At 41.5% G+C, this 23,246-nt stretch overlaps 1 protein-coding gene across 8 annotated transcripts in view; it reads left to right on the top strand.

Annotated features, from left to right (window-relative positions):
* The window catches only part of ptprfa (protein tyrosine phosphatase receptor type Fa), a 397,951-nt gene that overhangs the window by 92,179 nt on the left and 282,526 nt on the right, over window positions 1–23,246 (top strand). For all 8 annotated transcript variants that reach the window (XM_082506013.1, XM_082506017.1, XM_082506019.1 and 5 more), the window contains one exon: window positions 13,268–13,442. In XM_082506013.1, coding sequence (XP_082362139.1) covers window positions 13,349–13,442 — 94 coding nt within the window. In that variant the 5' untranslated portion in view covers window positions 13,268–13,348. The remainder of the gene's footprint in view (window positions 1–13,267; window positions 13,443–23,246) is intronic.

Below are 23,246 nucleotides of genomic sequence, written 5' to 3'. Positions count from 1 at the left end.
TCAAAGCAGCAGTAATTTAGATGGTTATATTCTAATGTCAGTACCAAAGCAGGGTTTTTGTACTTTGTTCCCTTACACACTGCAGGATGAAGGAGCAAAATGAAACTGGAAATGTGACAAATCCACATTTCAGAACTTTAATCACGATCTTCTCTTAAATAAACTAAGAAAAGACTTTGTGCCAAAGACCTCCGGTGGTTCTGTGACCAAGCAAAACAACTTTACTTACTGCTATGAACAGGAGTACATGCCATGCTGTAGGAGCTTCACTGAAAAGTGAAAACTCTAATCTTCACGCAGGTGGGATTTACTGCAGGATTAGATCGTATTAGCTGGTGCTTGTGTTCAAAGGGACATGACAGGACGACATAATGAACGGAGAAGCAGTAATTCTGATCTGTCGTGGTGTTTCATTACCACGGCACATTCAGATCTTTCTGAATGGGTCAATTAGTCTATTCTTGTCCATCTGAACGTGTGCAGTCCTAGAGAGAAGGGCAGCTGGAAACTAAAGTATTATTATTTTTGTTGTGTTAAGACCATTTCATTTGTTGCATTTGTGAATTTTAAATTTGCTTCCTGGAAAGGAGATTCTGCCCATCAGTCGCTCAGGATGAACAATGTGCTTTTCTTACAGGCTATAAAACACTGAACTAGCTTTTTACCTTCTCAATGTCACCTGTGAGTATATATGTGAGTATATAAGTTTTCACAGCCAGTTTGCAGAAATGTACGTGGAGACCACATGTGATTAAATCCCTCATGGATTTAATCAGTGGGGCCGTGTGCGCGGTGGTTTGGGAGTATGGGCTACTGGACCTAATGATACAGTTTATTTTGGTAAGTCCTGTACAACCACAGACAGAGCTTGGTCCACTTGCTAGAAATAAGTCAGACTTATTGTGGGTGACTGTACCAGTGATTGTACCAGCACTACTCTTTCTGTCTCATGGAATTGAGCTTCCTCTGAAGGCTAAGATCAGATCTCCTGCTCTTCCACATTGGGGGGGAAATGCTATTTGCGGTGGCTGATGGATGCCCTAATGAAGGTGTTCTAGGAATGTCCCCAGCTGAAGTGAGAACTTGGGCCATAAGTGTCACGATCCTGGGTCTTATGACCCAGTGTTTTGAGTTTTAGTTCATTTTTGATGTTTTAGTTTATGTAAGCCCTTCAGGTTCCTAAGTTCATTTGTTATCATGCTTAAGTGTTTCTAGTTATTATTTCCCCCTCGTGCTTCCACCATGTTAAGTCTCCCCTGCTTTTCATGTATTTCATGTCTGTGGCTTATGTTGTCAAGTTCAGGTTGTCATGTCTATATCTCACTCTGTTTCCTGTTTTATTGTGAAGAGGTCTGGCGTTTCTGTGTTCATCGTGTTCAGTTTTACTCTCCCACTGTGACGTCATTATGTTCATGTGTGCCAGCTGTTTCCCCAGGTGTTGCCACTTCCCCTAATCACCTCCTGTGTATTTAAGTCCTCTGTTTTCAGTGTGTGATTGTCAGGTCGTCTGTTGTCCACGCCATGTTTCCTATGCCATGCTTCCAAGTTTCTTGTCTAGGTTTTTCTTATTGTTTAGATTTCCCAGTTTAGGTTTGTGTTAATTTTGCTTCAGTTTGCCTTGCCCTTTGTTTGTACCTTTTTTTACCAGCCATATTAAACGGCTCGCTTTTTGTTAACATTCAAGTTTTGTTCCCTGTTCCTTGGAGTCTGCATTTTGGGTCCTTTTTCAATTCATACAGTCTGCCCTCGCCAGACTGTGACAATAAGCCAGATGTGGTGCCCCTGTAATACAGAGTTAGATGAGTGAAAGGGGGGGGGGGGTATTCTTCAAGGCTGATTAATAAAATGTTGTAACTTGATTTAGTTGACATTAATACAGCCAACCTATGATTAGTGATAGTACTGCTGTTGCCCCCTCCCCAGATCAAAAACTCAGTCGTAAAGTTCATTTAAAGACTTTTTGTCTTAATTTGACTTTGTCTGCCCGGCCAGTGGCAGGAGGGGTCCTAAAGAGATTTAGGAAGTCTAGACTGCCCCTGAACTTTTATTTGGTTTCTCTTTATTAAGTTACTTCAAACTTCATTTTGAATTCACCTTCATCCAAACCACAGACAGGAAACTTTGAGCCCAAACAATTCACTGCTCACCGCCTTTCTATTTGTGACATTATGGTTTTTATATCAACGTCTAATCAAGTATTGAAGCTTGAGGCTTTTTCGAGAGCTTTCCTAAAATCTCTTGCTTTTGTTCTTCACAGGAGAAGCCATGAAAGATTTCTAATCAGCACATTTATTTTTGCTTGATATTTTCTTGACATTTTCACTTCCCCACATGAATAAAATGAACGAGTTTGTCTTTTTTGTTGTTTTTTCTCCATCTGGTTGTGTGACACTTCCAGCTCTCCTGGAGAAAGGGGATTGTTTCTTTATCACAAAGTAAGCCTTTAAGGAATCCTGCTTCTGTTGGCTCTGCTGGTGAAAGTATTAGAAGTGCATTAAAATTGGATTAGATTCCCTTTGAGGTTAGAAGGTTGCAGGTAGTGGGCCCTGCTATCATGCCTTCCAGCATACTTTTCTACATTGTCAGGTCTATCCTGCTGTCAGTGCAGAGCTCAGTTATTTCCATTGTTCTTGTTGTTACTTGCAAACAATAATGAAAGTTTTTTGCTAGCTTTTTATATGTTAGGATCCACCTATTGATCAAAATTATTAATGTACATTCTTCTTATATTTTCTTTAAATGCTACCTATAGCAGCCTACAAACATGAGAAAATCTGGTTGCAGTCTCTCTTCCTTTTGTCACACAGCCGTCCTCTTCGATGGGTTCGGCAGATGTGAACTCTAAGCAGCAAACTTATTTTCATATTTTCACTGTGGGCTTCTGAAAGCTGAGCTCCTGGAGCTAAGACTTACTATTACAAATATATCAAAAACCTTAAAAACCCATTTCATAGAGCTGCAATAGATTTAATACAGCTGAGCTGTTTAATTTTCCCTTTTTTCTAATTATGAATGAACATATGATGTTGTGCACTCATGTCTAGAATGCCATACGGCCACTTTAAGAACATGACGGGATGTAGTGTGATCGTGTGTGGTTACTGGTCCCTATAGCTGTGGCAGGCTGACTCTGTGCCACCCTGCTGCTCTCCCCCTGACAGGCCTGATGGTGATAGATGCCACTCCTCTCTTCCTGATGAAGGGGATACATGGCCCTGTATGTGGCTGCCTGTCTGGGGAATATGAGGCTGCCAGTAAACCACTGGCTCACATTGTGATTGAGGAGCACCCTCATTCCTGTACAGCAAGTCGTGACCTTCTCTGTCAGATCTCACCAGGAGTGCTGGTCTCAGTGTGGTCTGTGGATCCACTGGGGTTGCTTCAAAAAATCCAATACACCTGAGCAAAATTAATCATATTTCCATAACTCCCATATGTGCTGTTCATATCAGCGCTCATGTCATTAGTTCATAACAAGCGAAACAGGTTATCAAACGTGGTTGTAAGTCATGTGTTTTGTGTTTTTGTGGTGTCCAAGCAACACGTGCTTTATGCAGTGGAAACAAAGGATTTGATCACTCACCAATATAACTTTAAAACTTCAAGTTTTGTAAGAGAGTCAAAGTTGTGTTAAAGGTTCACGTGTTGTTTAAGGAACCTCGCATATTTTAAATGGGTTACTGTTATGAGCTGTCCTACGTGACGCCTTTACAAGTAAACATAATCAATGAAGAAATAACCTGGTTTTATGTAAATGTGGGAGTCGTAGCAGCTTTGAGTGATGGCGCTCTGTTAAATTAACTGGACTGTCAACACACTGAGTGACAGCTTGATCCAATCCAATCAACATTTTCAATAAATGTGTACAGTGTGATGCTCAGGACGCTGATAAGTAGAAACCAAAAACATTCAAGAGTCCAGTGAGTTAAGGTGTGTTCACACATGCTCTGCAGTCATGAACGTGACCTTACCTGGCTGACCAGCACAGTCGTGAAACTGTCTTCGACTGCTCAACACCTGCCGAGTTATAACCGGTGGTTTGACTCGGCAGGTTGCATTGAAATCTGCTGCAATGACCCAGTTACTGCGTTCACCAGATATCAACACAATTTCGATCCTCACGTGTTAACCTCTTCGACATGTCGATGGCTGTGAACAAAGAGAAACTTGTAAATAACTCATGAAAGAATAAAGTTACGTTGAAACCAAGCACACCATTGTTTTTCTTGTGACATTACCAATAAGTTTGATGTGTCACATGGCCCTCTTCCTATTGAAAAAACAAAAGTTGTATCCAAGATGGCCGACTTCTAAACGGTCACCATGGTCACCACCCATCTTGAGGAGTTTGCCCCCTCACATATACTAATGTGCCACAAACAGGACTTGAATATCACCAACCATTCCCATGTTATTACGGTGTATCCATATAAATGGCCCACCCTGTATTGACACATCGTGCAGAAGGCCGGCATGCGGAGCTTCTCGGGATGTCTGGAGCATGCCAGCATCATCTGGCACCAGATTCAAACTGCCAAGAAAGAACAAAGGGTGGTTTTTTTACACCTTGCCAACACCTTTGGGTCAGTTCCGCACGAGATGTTGTGGATGGCCTTCAACTATTTCAGCGTACCAAACCACATCACAGGACTGGTCAAGACGTACTTTCAGGATTTACAGTTTTGTGTGACAGCTGAGAATACCGCCACAGCCTGGGAGCACCTGGAAATTGGAGATTTCTGCTCTGGCATTTATCATGGCAATGGAGTTGGTCCTGAGGGCATCCTGGTGGGTAGTGGGAGGTGACTCAAGAGTGGCCTTCGTCTTCCTCCCATTAGGGCCTACATGGACGACATGACCATCATTACAACAACAAAACCATGTACTAGGCGATTCCTACAGAAGCTCCTGGAAAACAATGGGCAAGGATGGAGTTTAAGCCAAGTAAATCTTGCAACATCTCCATCGTAAAAGGAAAGCTGACAGCCGAGCAATTCTATATCAGTGGAGAACCAATTCCAACAGTATTACAGAAGCCCATAAAGAGCCTGGGACGGTGGTATAATGCAGACCTCCATGATACATGGCAACTAGAACAACTAAGGCAGAACTTGGCTGATGACCTCAAGCGGATTAACAACACTGCACTCCCAGGAAAACTGAAGCTCTGGTGCTTCCAGTTTGGGTTATTACCCAAAGGAGGAAGTGGACCACAGCCACATTTGTGCTACAGGCGAAATCTGCTCTTCGGCATTGTGGTGTGGTGGGTCACGTCCAACAGGGAAGAGGAGGATTTGGTCTTGGCGCAGTAACATCAGTGGCAACAGGCATCTGTAACTGAACGTTGAAAAATGGTGGTGGAGGAGGTGCGACGACAGGAGGAAACAGCCAGACATGCCAGAGCCGTGGCGCTGGCCAAACAGGGTCGCTGGATGAATTGGGAGAGTGTGGAAAAGAGAAAATCTGGGGAAAGGACACACTCCAGGCCCTGATCAACCCTGGCAGGGCCTCCTTGGATGAGGGTGTCTAGTGATAATGGCTGAAACACCCGACACAGGTCCACTACTGACGATGTGTCCCAAACTGGTAAAGTGTCTGGGCTGCCTTTCCTCGTAACAGCCATCCCTCAACATTTCTCCATTTAAAGCAATGCATTATCAGGGACTGTAACATCCAGTCCTTTTTACTGAATGGCTACCAATAGTGTATCCAGTATGCACCATCTCCACAGTGAAGCCAGACATTGTGTTACACTAGTACACTACTATCTGCATAATCTGTTATACAAACCGCCAAAAGGTACGTATAAGTAGTCCGGGGCAAAAATGCAGTTAATTCCTCAACCAGCACCATAGCAAGACTTGCTGTTGTTGTTGCTGAAGGAAAGCGATCCAATGGCTCTCGGGGAGTCAAAACATGTCAATAACTCTTTTATTTATGAACCATCATCTCAGAGCTTTTTACACAGTAAGACAAAGACCTGCACACTAGCTGAAGAGGAAAGTGACCTTGTAAGAGAACCAGAGATAGTGACTGACGGGCTTCCCACCCCTCACTGGACGAAGACCTCTGCAGTGCTGACCCACATGTTAATTATAAAGGATGCATTAAATTTTACATTTAATGAAAAAGTAAACACAGGATCTGCTGAGTATGCCTCAACAAAATATCTTCAACATCAACCAGGTTAAAAAACAGGCTTTCAAATTAAATTTAAGCCATTTAACTGAGCGTGCTGTTCCATAGTGAAGGTGCCAAGATAGATGGCGAGCATCTTTAAAGTCCATTTGTGTCATTTCGCTTTGTTCCTTCTAAAACACAAGTACATAACCACATGTACCCATTAATAATCATCAGGCACTGTTGCCTAGCTAGATTTGAGTGGGACTAATTATTCTCACCTGCATCATCTAGGCACCCCACACAGTGCATTACATTAACTTCAGCATTGCTACCTTTATTTAAGGCTCCAGTGTTTCTGTTTTAACGTGTGCAAAGAAAAACAATCACACCTTACCCATCCTGGTTCAATCAGAAAGGTTCTTCCTCATCATAGCCCTTATTTTTGACCTTTTGTGCTTTATATTTCTTGCTTTTCCATGAAATCCATATCTCTCGGCTCTGTATCTGCAATCCTTTGGTTCAGCTTTTTTTCTGACCCCGGTGTTGTTATCGGTCAGATTTGGGGAAACGCATTCAGCCCAGCTGTGTGCAGAAGGTCTGCCTGGTACCATAGCCTACCTCAGCGCTGCTGCAGTGCTCACAATGAATTAGAAATATGAAAGTAATGCAGCCCTCCAGGCACTCCCTGTAAAACAAATATTTCTGCTAATGGTCATCTAGAATTTAGCATCACTCAACAACAGTGAATCATCTCTCTGCTGTTATACAATCGCACTGAATTCTTTGGGATGTCTTAGCTTGTTTTTGTGTTGCTTTATAAATCAGATGTTTTCTTTAACCCCCCGAGGCCCTGCTATTGGTATTAAACAGACTTACCTTAGCTACATGTGTGAGGCAAAAGAAAACAGACAAGTGAGAAACTCTGCAGAGCAACATATCCAGACGCTGTCATCAGCATAAAGATGAATTTCTTTCGAATTCCCTTACCTGAGTTACAACAAGCTGTACTATCCTGCACTTGTTAGCAAACAGATTCAGAAGAACATAATAATTCATCTGGAGTGATGTTTGTGCCCACATGATTAATCCAAGTCCCATATTTGCTGTCTTTTGTCTTTTTTTGTTTTTGGCGGTTACTCCCGGCCATGAGAGAAAAATCAGGCTCTGCCCTGATGAAGAGTTCCCTGCATTTACAAGCTGGTTTGCAACTACTGGTCACTGACGAGGACCGGAGAGGAGTGTTGTGGCTTTAGAGAGGGTAGTGTGAGTGACCCAGAACAGCTTAGCAATGCTCCAGATTAAGCAGAGAATTCTCTTTAGGTTATGAGTGTGAGCACAACCTCAGATGCAAGCACACGTATTTTTCTGTTGCACAAAATAACCAGATTAATAGATTATTTTAAACGGGAAAAAACGAGAAACCTTAATGAAATCATATGAAGCATAACTGTCAAAATGAGACATGTAGTAATAAATGAAATCAAGTGGTCAGGGTGTGCAGAGTGTTATGTCAGTCAAAAAATAGCAACACGCTAGTGTTCCTTGCATGGAAAGCTTGTTAGCTCAGTCATTTTTTGGACACTGGCATGAAGACTCACCTGTGCTTATGTTGACAGCTGCTGCATGAGGAGGCACTACAAAGTTCTCTTCTAATCTTCGAGAAGCTGGATTCCTGAGAGGTTATGTTTTTCTGATTTGTTGTCACTGTATCATTTTCAAGAATAAAGTTTCAAATTTCTGAGAGTTTTTCTCAGCTATGAGCTATTCTAAATTGTAGAAGGCTGCACATAAATAATGTAAAGACTTTTAGGCGGCTCTGCTGGATAGGAAATGCAGTCTCTTCACAGACAGTCGACAGCAAACACAGAGTGCAAACTCTTTAAATCTGACATTTTTCATTGGCTCTTTTCTTGAGATCTGTTTTTCTTGTTTCGTCTTCTTTCTATCTTAAGCTGAAATGGAGCTTGTACGGACACTAGTATACTTCTGTCAACTGCTCGGTAATTCATCACTCAGCCACACACATGTTTCTGTGTTCATACGTCAATGAACAAAAAGTCTCTTTCTTTCGTTAAACATACGTGGTGTCAGACGACCAAACACACATACAAACAGGGCTTTGTATCCTTCAGTAGTACAATTTATTTTTAAAAAACACTCTATTTTTAAGTCATAGATCTCATTTAAATGCATTTTATTGCTAACCCAGTGTATTATGAGCACTTTGCATTGGTGAAACTCTCATTGTCCTACTGTGTACTCTCAGAACTATGCAAATGGACTCAGACTCTGGATGATAAACCCTGCTTGTGATGGTTATTGTAAAACTTCTTCAAGTTCCTGTGTGCTTTTCATGTCACCATGGACCCGGCTGTGTGCCTTTCATTAATCGACACATACTCATCGCATTATTTTGCAGCAACAAAATGGATGGATCCATCCAACACATCCATAATTTTCTTAAATGGTTATCTAATCCTGGGATGTGGGGCAGCTGAGGCCAGTCCTATTTGACTTTGAGCAGGAGACAGGCTATATCCTGGACATGTCACCATTCATCACAACAAAACTGCTGCTCAAGAAGATCTACACAGGCATAGGGGGGCTGTGGAAACCCCACAAAAGAGTAAAACAGGAGCTGTGAGGTGCACAGTGGGGCTTCCAGATATGTCATTGGTGATATAATTGATATTTGATTTTGAATAAAAAAGTTTCTTGTTTCGACCTTCTATCACAGATATGCTTAAATATTGAAAAGTAAACAAATCAGATACACTAGAGCTTAAGAGGTCTCAGTGTGATTGGTAAGCTGAGGTGTGAGTTGCTGCAGAATGGGTGTGTTGTGATTTGTGAGACGGCTGAGTGCACATGAAAGTGTTGCAACTGTCTCTACAGTGCTATTGGCAGACAGTAGTAATGCTGCTCCAGAAACACTAGAAATCCAGCACTTAGCCTCCTCCCTGCCTTCCTGTCACAGCACACTTAATGATGCGTCAAAGATGTTTGAAATTGTCTCCAAACTTTCTCTGAATTGTTTCTGTGAGACTTTCTGTAATTGTTCAACTTTTACAGTAAACAGTGGAAGAGGGTTTTTCAGTCAAACTGATGGAAACAATCAGAGCTTTGTGAGGTTTCTTTTCCTCCAAAAGAGAAAGTTTTCAGCTGTCGAGCAGTTTTGACAGAGTACCGTGTGCATCTGCATGGATAGAGATGCTGATGGGGATTCATGTTTCGCTTTATCATTCAAGAAATGAGGAAATTCAAAGGAAGCTACACTGTGACCACTCCTCTCTCTCCCAGTCTGATTTTAATGTGTGCTGGGGCATACGGTGGTTGCATGAGCTCGCTGCTCTATTGGAGCTCACGTTTGATGTTGATGTGCGGTGAAGGTGGAAAAATGGAGTTGTGCTGTACTTGTCATGAATGCATTTCTGTAGTCTTGTGGAATCCGTGGACGCCACAAGAAACGCAGTAACAAACAAGCTACTGTGTTTCGTGGAAGACTCTAAAATAGCAGGTTCACCTGTGGAGAGAATTACTTATAATTGCACAGGCTGGCCTGGATAAATCAGTCTATCTCAAGTACTGTCATAATGTAGGTTAATTCTACTGGCATTACATCATATATCACTGTAGCTTCCTGTTTGATGCGGCCGAGGACCCCACTGTTTCCTGCCTGCTTGTTAAGCAAAGACATTAACCCTGTTTCAGCTGCAGCCCATTGTTTTAGCTGCGCTGAATGCTGTGCAGCTGATTGATTGATTTAACTGTCATTTCTATAAGAACTATTTGTCCCAGTCTTGCTGCTATGGCTCTCATGGGCTACAAGCGCCACAGTGTTGTGTTGCTTTATCTTTTGGTTTTGTTTTTTTATTGTAGAACATACAACGGGAAAAGTAACGAAAGGAAACACAAAGCAAAAATCAACACAATGACAATCTTTGCAGTAGAGCATGTGTACTGGTGCATCATGCAGACAAGCTATCCATGCCAGTAGACCGTGTGTGCACAAATATATTTAGTTGCCAGTTTATTAATATACAAATAGCTTGAGTTTACCCACTTAAATACAGCGGTCCTGCAGTGACATGCGAGTTTCTGTTGAAACTGTTTCAGAGAGGTGTGGTTCTGTCTACATCCTGGAGGAGGAAGTTTGCAATGCTGTTTCCCTCATTCGCTATATTTGGCAATATGCTTGAACCATATTAGAAACATACAACGTTGAATCCTCCAGGTGAGTTATTTTACTTGTAATGATGATTGTTACATGTTGCAATAGTACAAGAGCTCAGAGACATCCAGTACAAAGGGCTGCTCAGGTGGCTGAAGGACAAGAATTGTAAAAATGAAAGCTGACATTTCAGTGTGACAACATGATGTTGAACGAATCATTTTTAAATAGATATTTCTTTTGCTGAGGGAATCCGTAGACACTTATCTTAGACATCTCTCAGATGTCTAAGCGAGGGCTGCAGGTCCCACCTGTGAGTCAGGTTCAGTTTCTAAATACAGAGAGTTTGATATTTATTAATCTTAAGTGATTGGCGAGTGCAGCCACATGTTAAAATTTATACATCCATTAATATGAAATTCCGTTGTTACATGAACTTGTTTCCAGTGGGAGCTGAGCTCCCGCAGGCCTGGTCTTTGTCACCAGTTCTAACTTTTATGGACAGAATTTCCAGGCTTGTGAATGATGTGCTCCCTCTGGGTTATGTGAGCAGTGACCTTAACGTCACACTGGGGTGGTTCATAGTTGATATAGTTTGATACAGTGGGGACGAGAATTAGCACCCAAATCTGAGGCCACAGCTTTAAGTTGCTGCTCCAAAACGAGGAGTTGAATTAAACCTTTGATTTTACTGATTGATCGATGTTACTATTTTTACTGATGGAAACAAGGTGATATGTTTCTGCCATGTCCAAATGGAAAGAGACATCAGGGCAGACCAGGATGTGCTGGAGAGATGATGTCTCTGTGGCGGCTTCGTAACTTGTTTGTGTCTTTGCTGGGAGAACTGGAGTTAGTGGCATCTCTGCTTAGAGCAATGACCTCCAGTATGCTGGTGACTCGGCGAAGTGTTGGCAGCTCGTAGCAAAGCTGACTTTTAGTGTTTTCGCCAGTTGATTGTAGCAGATTTGGGAAAATAACCGAGGAAGCATGAGAATCATCTCTTTGTTCTCTTGTTCTTACTCTGACATCCCCGATTACAGAGTGAAATATAATGACTGACCAGCTTCTCTGTGACTGACCTTTCAGTGAACCATATCCAGAGCAGACGCTGGTGTTTCCTGCTAACTGGAGTTTCTGATTAACTGGTCAACCAGTGTGTGAGACAGATGTGTCGTAGGTGTGATTTATTGATGTTTTCAGCATGTCCCACAGACACCTTACTTGGCACTGGAACCAAAGCCTTAAACTCAGACTGCGTCCACACCAGCCCGGATAGATTTGAAAACGGCGTTTTCGTCTGAAAACGCTCCGCATCCACACTATCGTTTTCATTCGTTTTCACCGAGTTGTGCGTCCACATTGAAACGGCCGAAAACACTTACGTTCCAGTCCTGCGCAAGAAGATTCGACCTGCCTCATTTCTGTCTGCCGCTTATTTACTTTCCGGCTCTTTGAAACGTCGCGGCAAAATGTTGAGGAAAAGCACCGAGTTTGTTAAATGCACTAACAATGAGGCGGAGTTGTTGCTGCGAGTAACACAAAAGTACAAAGGTCCAAAAGCGAGTGAGAATTAAAGAATTTGAAGAAAAGTTCTCAGGAGCATGTGCAGGCTGATGTTAATCTTTAATAGGGCTGTCAAACAAAACAGCTGCTGTTTAATGCCCTCCGCTATCTTTGCTTATTTGGTCACATGACTGCATCACATGACTAAAATGCGTCATTGCTTTCGAAAGTCTGCGTCTTTGAGTGTCCACACTGCGACGGGACAGCTCCGTCTTCAAATGTATGTGTTTTCAAGAGTGTTTTCAAAACGCTGCGTTTTCCTTCGGGAAAACGGCGTCTCAGTGTGGACGGGAAAACGATGCGTTTTCAAACGAAAGCGCATTAGTGTGGACGTAGCCTCAGACAGATATCACCAATTAAATCAACACCAGCTGTGTTGCATGTGTGCAGATACACAATACAACCCTTCTGCTGACGGTGCCTTCAACAGGTGTGAGAGTACGGTGATGCGCAGATTTACCCTACAGACATAAAATAGTGTTTCACATAGTTTTTAACTACCAGCACACAGGACATGACTGTACCATCTGCCATTACTTTGCCATCACCATGCTGATGCTTTGTAACTTCATACATTACTCTGTACAGTAATGTTAACTTACCCACATGAGATACTCTGGAAGAGAAAGAAAATCACTGTGCAGGGCCCAGAAATCGAAGACATAACAAAAGTGTAAAAGCAAAGCTCTCTGACTTGTGACTCACACGGTCCCATGCCAAATGCATCCTGCAGGCGTAGTCACCGGAAAGACATTCTCACCGGCCAACCACACGGCACCATTTTGCATTTAGGCACGTAGCCATAGTGGAGGAGACCTGCTGAAGTTGAAAACGAGCATCAAGATGAGTTAAGTAACTTTGCACACTGGATGGTTGTTGGTGCCAGACAGGCTGGTCTATCAGAAACATCTCATCTACTGGGATTTTTGCAGCACAGCTTTCTCGGGGTTTGAGAGCATGAACTAAAATAATGAGCCAAAAAAGGCAACAGTCACTCAATAACTGTTTATTACAACCGAGGCATTCGAAAGAGCATCTTTGAACACACAACATGTCAAACCTTGATGCCTACAGCGGTCGGACACGCAATGAGGCGATACTCTTGTCAGCCAACACTAAGAAACTGAGGCTTCAATTTGCTCAAGCTCAAAATTTCACAATAGAAGATTGAAAAAATGTTGCTTCTTAGTACATTTCCAAGTTAACCTGGCAGACTTCATTACCTTCAGATGTTTAATTAGCATTAGGACTTGCGTGTGTGCTCTGCAAGTGTGTCTGACTCTATTAACTGGGGTTGTATTATAAAGAACATAAAACACTTTCGCCACAAGCGCACGACAACACACTCAAGTACACTGATGTACTGAACCTCTGACTTTAACATCGGTTTGTCTTCTCTCGTCGCAGGTGTCCATCTATGAACCTGTGAGGTCATAGCCATCTAACAGCAGCATCAGCACCAGAGGAGAGTTTACCAGCAGTGGGACCATGGACCTTAGATTTAGACGTCTGTCGCCTCTCACCAGGGCAGCTCTTCATCTCCTGCTGCTGGCCAGACTGGTGCTTCCTTCTCACACAGAGAGTGAGTCCACATAGCTCATAGCTGTGCCTACATGTTCACAGTTTTACTGTCAGCTAATATCCATTAGCTGACAGGAAGTGTGCACAGACAGCTTTCAAATGGAAATGTGTTATGTGACTGACATACAGCATCACTGCTCAGTTGAAAAAGCCCTTTGAAAAGCTTTGATATAACAGCTTTGATACATGATTTCATATTTCACATTATGAAAGCGTCACACAGAAAGCTGACACCCTGTACCTTTTCCTGTGTTTGAAGGGCATTTTTAAAGTAGGACTATTCTGTTATTTTTTAGCTCTGTATACAATAAACTTCATGGGGCCCAGTTGTTACTGATGTCCACCTGTTTAAACCAGCTTTCTCCTGATCTAAGTAAAACTAAAAGTCCTTATTTGCAGCGAGAGTTGAAAAACAACATTTCATTTCCAAGTACCATTAAAATGAACTTTAATGGTGGTCAGAAAGTGCAAAATAGAGCAGTGATGTTGGCAGAGGACGCAATTTAAAAGAAAGAGTGAATGACTTCTTCCCATGCCCAATCTCCATCTCCACTTTCTGGGTTTTTTGTGTATTCTAGCTAAAGTAAAATAAAAAATAGAAAAACAAACTGCAAGCATCACTCTGGCATCCATGTAACAAAAATCCAGCCCTACAACCTGACCTCACTCTTGAGTTTGCCTTGCGGTTTCATGCAGCGTTCTCTTTTCAGCTGCCTTTAACAAACACCATTCCTCACAGGACTATTGTGTGTTGAATGTCAACCAGCTCGACTCTACCTGAGGCCAAATCAAAGGAAAACAAAAGGAAAGGAAAGAAAGTGAGAAAGGGATCGAGAGATTGTGTGAGAGAGGAAAGGCCTGGGCCCTTTCTGTCTCTCTTAGACTGGTGAACTTATTCACACCTTATAAAACTTTTACAAACATCTGTTTTGCTTGGCTGGTGCATTTACTATCAAAGGCCTGCATAAAAGTATCCAGTAGAAGTGATAAAGTTTGACATTTGTTACAGCATCAACAGAACTCTAACCTTTTTCTTAATGATCCTATTTGTGAATAATAAATGTGTCTTGAGAAATCCATTTTTATTCATATAGCTCAAAGCCAGATCAATACTCATTTGAAGGCACTTTTTCTGAGGTAAAACCTGGATTACCACAGATATAAACCCAAACAATCTAAAGACACCCAATGAGCAAAAATATAGAAAGACGTGCTAGGGCTGTTCGATATAACGATATATATCTGATGTCGATATAAAAACGTCTATCGTTTCATTTTACGCTATCGTTTGTTTCGTGGTGTCGCAAAATAAACTGTTTTTGTTTATAAACCTGTTTATTTTCTCATTGTTCTGATGGTCCCTGTAGTGGCTGTATTCAAGTTCTCTCTTTCTCTTATATTTTATATAACCACACTATGGACGAACAAGCGCCTGTTTTTATGTGTTGTCTTTAGCAACAACGACGGTAACAGCATCGCGTGTCCGCTTGTTTATGTTCCACATAAAACTTTCACAATAAAGCTCAAGATCCTGTTGAGACTTTTCAAAATAAACTGAATCACGTGAAAGAGCAGATTATTTACGGATGAGAAGTAAAAAAGAGCCGCCAGGTGCTAAAAAATAAACCGTAGACTCAAACGTTAGAACAGGCTTCTCCCCGCAGCACGCCGTGTAATAAATACAAAGAAAACGGCGCCGTTACAACTTATGTCTAAAATGTATCGTTTCATGCATCGGTTAAAACACTCGACTCCAGCTACATGACGCACAGCTGGAAACACTTCACACAAGTCGAGCTGCCCGAGATTCACAGAGTTTACAGAAAATGTTACATTTTTGTGATTTACATCGTTATCGGACGATAGATGTCTGATATCGGGAGATGAGGTTTTGGTCGTATCGCACAGCCCTACGTTGTGCATTTAAAGGCAATAATCATATTTGATTTGATATACCTTTATTAGTCCCACAAGGGGAAATTTCATAAGGCTGCTGACCTATTGCACGCAATGGCGGCGCCATCTTACCCTCTGACCATACATACATGACACAAACATCACATGGGGAAGACAGGTCAGAGAGGGATAACAATGGAAAATGCACCACATGAGGAAAGATAAGGAGAAAAAAATAACTCCCCCCAGACTGAGCTCCAACAGGGAGATCAGTTTGAGGACAGAAAAAACACCTCTGCACATGAAAACACTCTTAATACACCAAAGAAACACATGACAAGCAGCAGGGGGGTAAAGGTGAGAGACAGCCGATGTAGACAGCACATCCGGGCCTGCGTGCGCTGGTCTCCTTGATCCACCGTCAGCATCGGAAGGGAATAAGCGTCGAAGGCGTTTGGAAAGGGAGGGGGGATGAGTGTGTGCATATCAGTGTATATGTGTGTGTGTGTCCAGAGTTCAGCTGAGACAGTGTCCTTCGCCCTGCCAGGCTAAGTAAACAGTCTTCCAGCCAACCCAGGTGGCCTTGCATGGAATGGGAAGGAACAGACTAAACTCAGTCGCTATCAATATAATCTGACAAGTATCCTGTAAAAAGAGCTTTACGTAAAAGCACTTATAAAAACGTATAATTATTCTGATCACAGCTAAGGAAGCGTGCTCGTAGAGATCATGGTTAAGACAGACATAAAAGCTTGTGCTGTAGAAGCACAAGCTCAAAACTCTACCTCATGTTTCAACTGAAAAGGCGACGTTATGATTTTGTGGTTGACCAAAGCAGCAACTCCAAACGAGCCATTAAAAAACAACAACTATGGGAGGAACTGAGATGGTTGCTGCTTGGGTTAGCTGACATACGTTTCACTTGATGAAGTTAGATTTGAGATTAGAAGACTAAAGGTTGTAGGCATTTAAAAAGATGTTGCTCTGAATTTAGCCAGAACATGTCTTAGCCTCACAAACGACTCCGGACTTTTTCATGGCCACTTAGATGTATCTACCCCAGAAAAACTCTCTTTTTGTCTCCCACTAAAACATCCCTAAACAAGGTCCTCCAGTAAAAAGCGGTCTTTAGTCTACACCTATATTTAGCCCCAGGTACTTTCTGCAGTATATTTGTCCCACTCTGCACTAATGTCTAGGAAGAACATAAAAGGTCAACATTAAAAGCATTTCATTTGCAGAGGGGTCATAGTGGGGTTTGGAGACTAAAAAATGTTCTGCATGCACGGAGCAGACTCCACTTAATTTGATAATGGTTATGTTGTTCTTCCTTTAGAATCCTATTGAACCCAGTCATACATGTGTAATCAGCACAGCATTAGATCTGAGAAGGACAAAGGATGTAGAGGTGAAAGGTTAAGTAGGAACATTTGGAATTCTGTATTAGTCCAGTCATAAAGGGAAATGAGGCAGCTACAGTAACAGCATCAGAAAAATTACTAAACATCACTGCACAATATGCTGTACGAACTATGGCTTTGGAGATCTTCATCGATCTATTTGTAAATCTAAAGAGTTTCATGGTATGTTTTTGGATGCTTGGGGACAATAAGCAACATTGTACAGTGTTTCCCACAAGGCAGGGGGTGCAAAGGAGGTGATGCTTCCACACATAAATGACTATAATGCCATATCATGTCACCTCACCAAATGAAACAGAATTATTCCAGTCACATGACACTGCTGTCACGAACCCTCTTCTGAAAGTATACAACATTTTTACACGTGCCAATTTACAGTCACTGTATTACAGAGTCAAGCGTGTGAGGCCAGCCAGGCCGTAAAGTTGAGCTCAGTAATAGTCTTTTCAGATCTCTGTGCATCAAACTCGCAAATCTTATAATCAAAGCTGCTCTAACAAGTCACTTTCTCTGTATATTTCTGTGAAACAACCAGCGCATTTACTCACAGCTCTTACAGCAGCACAAAGACCCTGTTCATGTATGTCAGGAGACATGGTCTACATTTAGGCCAGGCAGGGGCAGGCTGATGCTTCGGAGGTCTCCGAGGCAGAGGAGGAGCTCCGTGGAGGGCAGTGTTTCTCGACAACAGGTTCATTATCAAGGCTATTTGCTTTATGGCTGCAATGAGCACATTTTATAATTTTCCTTTATAATTTGCAGATAGGAATTCATCAGCGAGCTGTGTCAGTAATTACCTTCCAGTGTGAGCACTCCGGAGAAAATGAGAATCATTAATTGTTCACAAAGAATTGAGATTTTCTCAGATTTTTAATGAAACCATATTAAAACCATTTAAACCTGATTCATGGAGTTTGTGTCAGAAATGGAAACCCTTTAATTCCCCCAAATTACCACTGAAATACACAAAAGTCATTTTACATGCTGCTGGAATCAACCGGCGCTCTCGATGAAGGAACTCACGATCTTGCCAGCTAACAAATTTACAGTATTTTATTTCACATCAAAATTAATGTGATATGTTTATTTTAGGGTTCAGTTGTAGGCCACAGAGTGGCACGGGTGTCGTTACGGTGATTGATGGAGCATCAGTCAAAGCTTTATGAGGAAAGTTACAGGGTAAAAACAAAAAGCACCATGGCCTCTTCATTCCATACTGTGTGCACTTCTGTGTATCATCAGGATGGTTTTAATAGCCATTCTTCTGCAATGTCCTATTTTAAACCTTGACTAATGATTTTTGGACATCATCATCTTTTGCAACAAACAGAGAATAATAAACACACACACAGATCATCTGTTTGAGTATCAGTGGGACATCATGCACAAAATGAACATCATGCTGTAGTCAGTAAGACTTGAAGCTGAAGATTGAGACCATAAACGAATCAGGAAAGTGTTCACCAAGGACATAAATAATAGGCTTGTTTTCTCACCGGCTTTGATAGACTCAGACCTCTTTCTGAGGAGTCGCCCCCTGCTGGCTGTTGAAAGAATGCAGGCACCAAGTGTTGCATACACCTTCTTTAAACAGTGGATGACCAAAACATATTTGTTTCATGTATTATGACTTGCATGTCTCTGGATGGAGTCATCAAGTGAAAGGAACATTCATTACATTTTATAAGCCTTCAAATTAAGGGCGTGGAAGAAGAAAAAGAAAAAGAAGCCTATGATTCCAATATTCTCAAAGAAAAATGCAGATGCACTGCAGTATTGTGCTGTGCATGGTTGGCTGCGCAGCAGTTTTCATGACCTTAATGACTTCATAATATTGCATTTTGTGCGACTGTTTCCTTCTGTGCACAGTTGGCTACTCAGTGTAACACAGTCCTATCATTTGTTGATTAAGTTTGAGGAGGAATCATTAGCACTTGATTTGATGCAATAGATCTCCCTGTTGATGCAGTGTGAGGGGTTGTAAATGAGATGGATGAATAGAAATTGTCATTTTAATTAGTTGAATCCATCAAATACTGAAATGTTCTTCACATGTGCTGATGAGAACGACCTCCTTCAAAGGAAAAGACATAAGCCATGCGATATTATGTCTTTGTAAGCTGGTTGCATGTCAAACGTCAGCTCTCCGCATGGAAGGAGTCTGTGGCTTATTTTCACCATATAATGAAAAGATTTGAACAGTGCCCCCAAAACATTAGGCTGCTTAATGAATGATTGCGCACAAATAACTACCTGATGTAAAAAGTAACCCAGACTGAGCTCAACACAAAGTCTTTTAAAAGCAATAAAAGTTTCATCATAGTCTGTTTTTAGAATCTTTCCATGACTCACTCATAATAACACCGTGTGTGCAAAATTACCTTTGCTTTCTAAACAACGTACGTTAGAGCGAACTCTGTTTTAGTTTGATTTTGATTTCTTTAAAGCATTATTCCAAAGTATTTATGTAGAAGTATCAAAAACTTTTCTTTCAGCTGCACCTTTTGCCAAATTGTCACATTTCCAAGCCTGGACGTGCAGGTTTGACTACTTACTGAAGAGCAGATACGTAAGTGTATCTGCTTTAAAACTTTAAAATGTTCCCGAACATTTAAATACAGAGATTATTAGAGAAATACAACGTTTTAAGCCAATGAGCGACACGGTCTGATCACTATACCGGTGGGTCACAGAAGTATGCACTCATTCTCTGATGCAATTGCAATCTTGTTTGACGCTTGTATGAATTTGCAACAACAGTTTTGTGGAGCATAAATGTTCTGAACTGTTCTGAGTTTCAGTAATGGGCATAAGTAACCTGCAGTAGCTCACGGTACACCAGCCGAGCCGGCGCGAGCACAAAAACTACTGCTGTAGATGCACAAAGAATCAATATCAGTTTAAGTGGACGCTATATTTAGAACATTTTCATCTTCTTTCTGTCAAGGAAGTGAAGCCATTACATGCCAGACTCCATTGACCAAAACAGTAATTTTACGCCACAAAACAAGGGAATTGCTTGTCTAAAGCTCCCTCGACTGGTTCGTTTCTGACTTTGATGTTTAAATGGATTAGTTCACAAAAAACGCAAACGTCAGACAAAGTGAACACGACTCCTGTTTTCTGAAAAGTAACAATCAGTGTTTGTGTTCAGGCTCACGTGTGAACGATGATGTTAACATACTGCACAGACTCTGGGTTATTAGCAATGGACCAGGCTTCATGCTTCAGTGAAACTAAGACCACAAGAGCTGAGACACTGGCAAAGTCTTACTGAGCAAATACTTTACACATCATCAGACTGTAAGATGGAAATTTTATTCTCTAATTTGATATTATTTCAGAAAATATATATTTTTAAAAATCAGCTCTAATAAAAAACTCTTAAAAATATTAAAAACAGTTTTTCTAGAAAATTGCTCATTTTATAATTTTTTAAAACTTTTAGTTGTTACAATAATGTACTTGGTAATGTAGTGAGCCAGTCTGAAATATGTATATATATTTTTCTGGAACAAATTTTATTTGCTTGTAGTAAATCATTTCCTTTTTTTAAAAATATTGCAATACTAACGTTCTTCTCTGTAGTAGGTTCAAGAGAGAGTTGTGTCCCAGCAGTTTGGTTAAAACCAATGCATTCCTATTTTAGAGTGATAAATATTTACCTCGTGTATTTGAGGCTGTTAAATCAGGAAGGTATTCTGATCATTTCCCTTCTCCAGCAGTGAGGAGTTATATCTCATGCACGGTGCTGTGAAGAAGTTATTATTGTACATTATGCTGCAATCTGAAGAAACGGCTGAGAAACAAAGTCGTTGACATTTTTGGGTCTGAAAAGGAGTACAAAACCATTTGCTTTGGGACTCCAGTGAGAACCACATATAGAGAAACCTTGGTACTGGTGCGTACCTTCCTAGGATTGGCTGACCTACTAAAGTTACTTCAAGAAGGCATTGATGACTCATCCATGAGGTCACAAAAGAATCCAGCACAATATCTAAAGAACTACACGACTCGTTTGGCTCAATTCAGATTATTTGGGACGTTTGGAAAATATTCTGTGCACTTTTTGTTTGAGTCCCGTTACATCTGGCATAAAACGAACAAAGCATTTCATAAAAGGAACATCACCAGTCCAACACGGTGGTGGTCGTGTAAAGGTCTGGGCTTGTTTCTGCTTCAGGATCTGCACGATTTACCAACATTGATGAAATCCTGAATTCTGCTCTTAACCAGAAGAATGTCCTGGTTCAACCCTTGAATCACACTCTTGCTATGTAGCAGCACAATGATCTGGAAACTCCACCTCTGTAGGGCTTAAAAAACAAACTTTTTACACCTGAACAGGTAAGTTTGAATTATCCCTTCTTTTTTTTTTAAATAAACAAAATCCACATATAAAAACTTCATCTTGTGTTTACAAGCCTAATAATAAAATCTGAAACGTGTGACAAAAATGCAAATATATAAATATATATAAATATCTACAGTGGGGCAAAAAAGTATTTAGTCAGCCACCGATTGTGCAAGTTCCCCCACCTAAAATGATGACAGAGGTCAGTAATTTGCACCAGAGGTACACTTCAACTGTGAGAGACAGAATGTGAAAAAAAAAATCCATGAATCCACATGGTAGGATTTGTAAAGAATTTATTGGTAAATCAGGGTGGAAAATAAGTATTTGGTCACCTCAAACAAGGAAAATCTCTGGCTCTCACAGACCTGTAACGTCTTCTGTAAGAAGCTTTTCTGTCCCCCACTCGTTACCTGTATGAATGGCACCTGTTTGAACTCATCATCTGTATAAAAGACACCTGTCCACAGCCTCAAACAGTCAGACTCCAAACTCCGCCATGGCCAAGACCAAAGAGCTTTCGAAGGACACCAGGAAAAGTATTGTAGACCTGCACCAGACTGGGAAGAGTGAATCTACAATAGGCAAGCAGCTTGGTGTGAAAAAATCAACTGTGGGAGCAATCATCAGAAAATGGAAGACATACAAGACCACTGATAATCTCCCTCGATCTGGGGCTCCACGCAAGATCTCATCCCGTGGGGTCAAAATGATCATGAGAACGGTGAGCAAAGATCCCAGAACCACACGGGGGGACCTGGTGAATGACCTGCAGAGAGCTGGGACCAAAGTAACAAAGGTCACCATCAGTAACACACTACAACGGCAGGGAATCAAATCCCGCAGTGCCAGACGTGTTCCGCTGCTGAAGCCAGTGCATGTCCAGGCCCGTCTGAAGTTTGCCAGAGAGCACATGGATGATACAGCAGAGGATTGGGAGAATGTCATGTGGTCAGATGAAACCAAAGTAGAACTTTTTGGTATAAACTCAACTCGTCGTGTTTGGAGGAAGAAGAATACTGAGTTGCATCCCAAGAACACCATACCTACTGTGAAGCATGGGGGTGGAAACATCATGCTATGGGGCTGTTTTTCTGCCAAGGGGACAGGACGACTGATCCGTGTTAAGGACAGAATGAATGGGGCCATGTATCGTGAGATTTTGAGCCAAAACCTCCTTCCATCAGTGAGAACTTTGAAGATGAAACGAGGCTGGGTCTTCCAACATGACAATGATCCAAAACACACCGCCCGGGCAACAAAGGAGTGGCTCCGTAAGAAGCATTTGAAAGTCCTGGAGTGGCCTAGCCAGTCTCCAGACCTCAACCTCATAGAAAATCTGTGGCGGGAGTTGAAAGTCGGCGACAGCCCCAAAACATCACTGCTCTCGAGAAGATCTGCATGGAGGAATGGGCCAAAATACCAGCTACTGTGTGTGCAAACCTGGTAAAGACCTATAGTAAACGTTTGACCTCTGTTATTGCCAACAAAGGTTATGTTACAAAGTATTGAGTTGTATTTTTGTTATTGACCAAATACTTATTTTCCACCCTGATTTACCAATAAATTCTTTACAAATCCTACCATGTGGATTCATGGATTTTTTTTTCACATTCTGTCTCTCACAGTTGAAGTGTACCTCTGGTGCAAATTACTGACCTCTGTCATCATTTTAGGTGGGGGAACTTGCACAATCGGTGGCTGACTAAATACTTTTTTACCCCACTGTATGTATGTATGTATGTGTGTGTGTGTGTGTGTGTGTGTGTGTATATGTATGTATGTATGTATGTATGTGTGTATGTGTGTGTGTGTGTGTGTGTGTGTGTGTGTGTGTGTGTATGTATGTATGTATGTGTGTGTGTGTGTGTGTGTGTATATGTGTGTATATGTGTGTATGTATGTGTGTATATATATATATCACACACACAAATTAGAAAAAGAATATGTAAAATAATTTTTCATGGCACTCAATTAAACATGTTAGTGCACTTGACATTATTCAGCTGCTCGGTCTTTTCCACGCAGGGTTTCTTGCTCTAACCTCTCTTTTCTTCCTGCCCAGCTCTGCTCAGATGCGAGACTCCCCTGGGTCGCATACACATAATGATTAGAAAAACAGAATCAGTTTATT

The sequence above is a fragment of the Aulonocara stuartgranti genome (genome assembly GCF_965226115.1).
Source record: "Aulonocara stuartgranti genome assembly, chromosome: 15".
Taxonomy (NCBI): domain Eukaryota; kingdom Metazoa; phylum Chordata; class Actinopteri; order Cichliformes; family Cichlidae; genus Aulonocara; species Aulonocara stuartgranti.
This window is presented reverse-complemented; position numbering and strand designations above follow the sequence as displayed.